This window comes from Haliaeetus leucocephalus, unplaced genomic scaffold (genome assembly GCF_000737465.1).
Source record: "Haliaeetus leucocephalus isolate CR32 unplaced genomic scaffold, Haliaeetus_leucocephalus-4.0 Scaffold251, whole genome shotgun sequence".
In the NCBI taxonomy this organism is placed as follows: domain Eukaryota; kingdom Metazoa; phylum Chordata; class Aves; order Accipitriformes; family Accipitridae; genus Haliaeetus; species Haliaeetus leucocephalus.
The window spans coordinates 7381277-7386976 of NW_010972687.1; the positions used below are offsets into that span (position 1 = coordinate 7381277).

General features: G+C 40.5%; 1 protein-coding gene across 1 annotated transcript in view; it reads right to left on the reverse strand.

Moving 5' to 3' along the window:
* Positions 1 to 270: 270 nt before the first annotated feature.
* The window catches only part of LOC104832511 (fructose-1,6-bisphosphatase 1-like), an 11157-nt gene continuing 5727 nt past the window's right edge, over positions 271 to 5700 (reverse strand). Inside the window, exons 5-8 of the mRNA XM_010568742.1 lie at positions 4429 to 4572; positions 3057 to 3194; positions 1683 to 1802; positions 271 to 686 (exon numbers count right to left, since the gene is read on the reverse strand). Of these exons, the coding sequence (XP_010567044.1) occupies positions 495 to 686; positions 1683 to 1802; positions 3057 to 3194; positions 4429 to 4572 (594 nt within the window). The 3' untranslated portion in view covers positions 271 to 494. The remainder of the gene's footprint in view (positions 687 to 1682; positions 1803 to 3056; positions 3195 to 4428; positions 4573 to 5700) is intronic.

The following is a 5700-nucleotide window of genomic DNA, read 5'->3' on the forward strand; positions in this document are numbered from 1 at the left end:
AACATGTGACGGTGTCCACATTAGCATTTATATTTATTGCCAAAGAGCTAGAGACTGGTCTAGGAAAGGTCACTCACAGTAAGAGGCTGCAGAGTCTTCCCCCCAAGATTTCTGGGAGAGGACAGAGTCAGATACTCTGGTGATAGTCTGTAGCTTGTCTGAGGAAGTTGAATCTTCCCCTAGTTACTGAATGTAACACAGTATTTCCTTGTAGCACAGTGGCTTTAGTGTAATCACAAATGATAAAAGAAAAGGCAAACATACTTTTCCCTTGCTTTTACTTTTATTGCTTCCTTTAATGCAATCTTTTAGTGCCTTTCATTGACCAATGCAATTGCACAAGATTTCACTTAAAAAAATCTCATGAAAATATGGCTCATTTGCTCTCTTGCTATGGAGGTCAGACAGTTCAATCTTGCAGTGCTGCAGTGTGTTCTTTGGTTCAGCTGTAAGGCATTTCTTCCCATCTGCACAGTGACTCCAGCAAGCTTTCTTTACTTAGCCGAATGCTTCTTGACTATCTCAAGGTACTCCTTCACATCATCAGGAGATCCCAAGACAATGGGCACTCTTTGGTGGATATCCTCAGGCACTATATCTAGTATTGCTTGATGCCCAGTTGTTGCTATTCCCCCAGCCTTCTCAATAACAAAAGCCATAGGATTGCATTCATAGAGCAGTCTCAGCTAGAAGACAAAACCCAAAATGGCAATGGTCAGCCCAGGCAATGCTGACAATCATGAAATGTAAACATATTTGGCATTTGATTTAAAACCAATCAACTCTCCAAGCACTCCATAGTTCATACAAACTTTGACTCAGGAATGAAACTGTGCAGATTTTTCTTTTAAACAAAACAGCGAATGCTGGATTTGCCCAATTTGAGTGGTTTCTCCATAGCTCATGTTTGCGTTGTGCTCTTTACACAAAGATAAAGCTCACATTTAAGACACAACCTTTAACAAGGCAGCAGACCACGTAGGCCTGTGTGAAGAGAAAGAAAAACACTGGCCCCGAGTGTGCCATTAGGTTTCTCTAATGAGTAACTGCATCTTATCTGCAACCTGAAGCAATAATTTACGGACAATTACAAAACAGATGAAAGGTCTTTGTTGAATAAACAGTCCCCTTGTCAGCCTGTAAGTGTGTGATCTCCCCTGACTGACTGTCATCCTGGCAGAGGCAGCCACGCATAGTTCCTCCCAATGAGGCAGTGTCACCAAGTACAAGCTGCAGACGGTTTTCTCTTTGGCAGAGCTTCTCCTAAGGGGCACGCTACATTTAGGCTTCTTACATACTGCCTTGTAATAGGAAACTCAGGGTAATGTGGATTTTTTACTGTGCTTTGTAATGTTTCACTTGGTTGAGGCCAGCACAGTGCGGGCTGAGTTGGTACAGAGAAGCCTCTTTGAACAGCACGTCCCCTGGTACGTTCCATAATCTGGATATGTTTGAGGATAAAGAAGAGTCAGTTGAAACAGGTTAGCACCAGCCCCAAAATTGGTGTCTGACAACAGGCCGCTGTCACTCATAACAGAGTGTGGGGGGTGGCTGTACTCACATACCAGAGGTGCAAGCTACCAAGTCATAAAACACATGTTCTGCAATCAAAATACTGATCTCTGATAGTGAAATATCTGGATAATGTAACATTTTCTATAATTGGGCTTATTCAGGTTTACCTTTCCTTTGGGACTTTTGGAGTTAGCAGGATACAAAAAGATTCCTCCATACACCAGTGTGCGATGCACATCAGCCACCATGGATCCTATGTACCTCCCACCATATGGTGAACTGCCATCCTACAGAAAGACATTTAAATAACTGTAACTTTCAAGAACATCAGGTTAATCTTTTTTTTTATTTCCCCTCTTTTAGTGGTCCTAACATCTAACTCCTCCAAATTGTGCTCCATTGACAATATTCAAGGTAGTGGGAGAATTTTCTCAAGTAGGAGAAAATTCCAGTTTCCTCCTCATTTTCTAACTGGAAAAATCCAAGGAAAAGAACTGACAGAAGATTTCAGGACAGATGAGTGGTAGCGCCAACAACAGAAAATACAACCCAGCTCTCCATCAGTGCTCTAACCCTTGGAAAATACTGCATTTCTAGTAGCAAAAAGATGAAGTGTTAGGAATTGATGTTGGTTTTTTTTCTTTTGTAGCAGAAAAAATTATCAAGGAATAAAAGACGTGATCTTTCCTACACATTTTTGCCAGCTTCTGCAACTTTTTTGGTAAGAAAAAGTTAATAGTTGACTACTGATATTATTTCTTTATTATAGTTCAGAGAGTATATTTTAATATCTAAATAAACAACACCTTAAGCCTGGCAAGATGCCAGATGAAAATGCCAGTCTTTGTTCAAAGCAAGATCAGGAAGTCAAGAAGGAACACTTAACAATAGTAAATGTGTATGCTTCATTGTCGACGTAATAACTCCAGTGATGACAGTTGTAAGGCACAAGAACAGACATGATTTTTATGGGCACTTCTTAGAGCTTCAGGCCTCCTCCAGGAAGCTGCATGACCACAAAGTAGACCCTGAAACTACACTAGCTTTTCAATGAGAGGCCCCCTCAGGACCCAGCTTGTGTTACCACTAAGCAATGACCCACTGCCATCCCCAATCACCTCTCCTTCTACTCAGATACTGCAGTGAGGAAGTAGCAATCTAACACACAGGTCGATCTAATTTCTTCATCACCAGATGAGATTTCTTCTCTACTTGACTACCAAATGCCTAGTTTTGCCTCCAGAACTGTTACTCAGGCTCCCAGCGAGGAAGGAAAATTAACAAAAAAAAAAGAAGAAGAAGAGGAAAAAAGAAAGAAAGGAAAAAAAAATAATAGAGGTGCAGTGCAGTACTGAAGGATGGTGAAATATCTGGCACATCAACTGCTGCTCTAATTATCCCTCCTACATGAAGATACATTTTAAATAGACAGGAAAGGAAAACAAGCTCTGAACAGTGCATTAGACAGCAACTGATCATGAAGTTGGAATTCATGAGTGTTGCTTGTCATCAGAAAGTTTCTCTGAAATAGGACCTTTTACCTCAGGGAATTTTTTCTTTTTGAGATACTCTGTGACTGCAGGATCGAAGTATTTAGCATAACCTTCATTGAGACTGTAGATATTTCCCTTCTTTTTGATTTTCACATCCCTATCCACCAAAATGAATTCCCCAATTGCCTAACAATAAGAAAGAAAAACAATTTGTTAATGTTAATTGTCTTGGTTTGTAAATAAACGAGCAAAAACAAATCATACACACAATTTAGGAAAAATTTACTACTTCTGCCACTTTCTTGAATAATTCAGTACCTATGAAAAAGTGGTATTTGCAGTCTAGATAAGGAGTGTTCTGTTTATCTGTAAAACACAGAGCATGAATCCTGGGGCCATGCAAGCTTCTTCATACTACCATTCCCAGGTCTCTATCACTCTGCTATGCCAAAAAATGCTGTTGCCTGTAGATTTATTTAGCTCTCCACTCTTTTGCTGGACTTGCAATAAAAGTACAGTTCTGAGGAGTTTGGAAACTGAGAGTGCTGGTTGAAGCAATGAATAAACATCTTCAAATATCTGTAATATTAATAAATTCCAGTTCATCTTAGCTTGGGCTAACTGGAAGCCTGGAGTCAAGAGAGCAAATCTCTGTAACCAAGGGCTGGTCTGTTTAGTTTTCACTAAAGTAAATTTCCAAGTTAGTACCAAAAATAAACAAAATAACATGCATGCATGCTCAAAGTTAAATCTGCTATCTGAATATGGACAAAAATACATGCAGATACTTAAGCTGTTACTTAACAGGGAGTTCCAAGTTATATTTACTTGACCACGGCAGGTTCTAAAAATTTAATACTGGCAGGTGGCACAGGCTGACTAACTGATTAAAAAAAAATGGGTCACTAAAGCAAACTGCTTTCTGCTATGATCAATATGACTTTTATTTTAAAACTCGTCTGGTCAAAGCATGCTAGAACATCAAATGCACCCACACGCATCACTTACTCATTTACACATCATGGTGGGATCTGAAAACACAGAAGAAGGTTAAATATTTCTGCTTCTCTGGTTTACTAAGGTCCTAACATTAAGGAAAAGACAAACAAGTCTTAAAGGGCATTCTGCATTGCAGAAACCAGCTCATTTTAAATATCACATGATTTGGCACGTGCTGCATCTTTGCTTCACTGACTCGGCTGTCTTCCCGTTGTTGAATCACACATTGCACCGCTGCAGCGGGCAGGCAGAACGCAAAAATCTCTTGACATTATTGCTGATGGGTTATTAAGCATACTTCATTTCTCCCTGTTAGCTTGAAAATTGCTCCTTTGTTTGATTTTGAGGGGGACAAACAGTTCTTATAAACAGTACCTTGTTATCCATAATAAAGAAACAAAGAAACAGAAGACTTTCTCACCGGATCCAGCATGAAACAGTTGACACCTCCAGCAGAAGTGGCCAGTACCAGCATTGTGGCACTGCCATAGAGAGCATAACCAGCTGCCACAAGATTACGCCCGGGTTGTAAAGCATCTTTCCCAGAAGGTTCATCAAGGGACACCTAGAATAAGAAGCATAGTCAACTTTATTTCATTTCTATAGCTGGTACGTAACTGGACTCTCCGGGACAGGGACGATCTTCTACTTCATATCCATGCACAAGGTGGCACAAATGCTTCCATGATCCACAACTGAGATTCCTACTGGATGTGCTAATAGAAATTATATGTCGAGACAAACACATTGATCTAGAAATGCTCTTGTATAAGCCTAGTTGGAATGCAGGAAGCAGGAAAGGATTAGGAGGTAATATAGAGCTGTGTGCCTTGTTGTAGGTGATGATGAACACAGCTCGGAGGAAGACTCCGAGGCACAGTTAACAACCAAGCAATGAAACATGACCCACAGAGTCCACAGCTGATAAAAAGTACTTGAGATTTTTTTTGTTTTCTTCTGCTTCATACAAAAAATGAAGTTGAAAATAATTACTTTGGGATGTATGACAACATACAAAAGATCATTAAAATGGACAGTCAGGTGTGTTTTATGGGACTTACCTTTTCCCCCATCTTGTGACATGTAAATCCAGTATTTCAAGCTCCTTCAGACAAGGTTTCTGCCTTTCAGAGTGAATTAGACACTTCAAATGCACATGCCATGTTTCAGCTCTGGTTTATGTTTGAAGCCTGTCCTCAGGCTAACAGGACTATTAGTACAGAGAACAAGAAAACCTGAAACCACATTCCCCAAGTAGATGACAACCACGTGGTATTTTGTCTCAACACAAATATTCATGAAATCTAAGACCTGATTTGTTTGTGAGGGGTAATTCCTTTAGCTGGCTAATAAAATACCAGGCAGGCTTCCACGTACATATAGGTACCTGTCCTGGTTTCAGCTGGGATAGAGTTAATTGTCTTCCTAGTAGCCGGTACAGTGCTATGTTTTGAGTTCAGTATGTGAAGAATGTTGATAACACTGATGTTTTCAGTTGTTGCTCAGTAGTGTTTAGACTAAAGTCAAGGATTTTTCAGCTTCTCATGCCCAGCCAGCGAGAAAGCTGGAGGGGCACAAGAAGTTGGCACAGAACACAACCAGGGCAGCTGACCCGAAGCGGCCAACGGTGTATTCTATACCATGGGATGTCCCATTAAGTATAGGAACCGGGGGGGGGGGGGGGGGGGGGGAT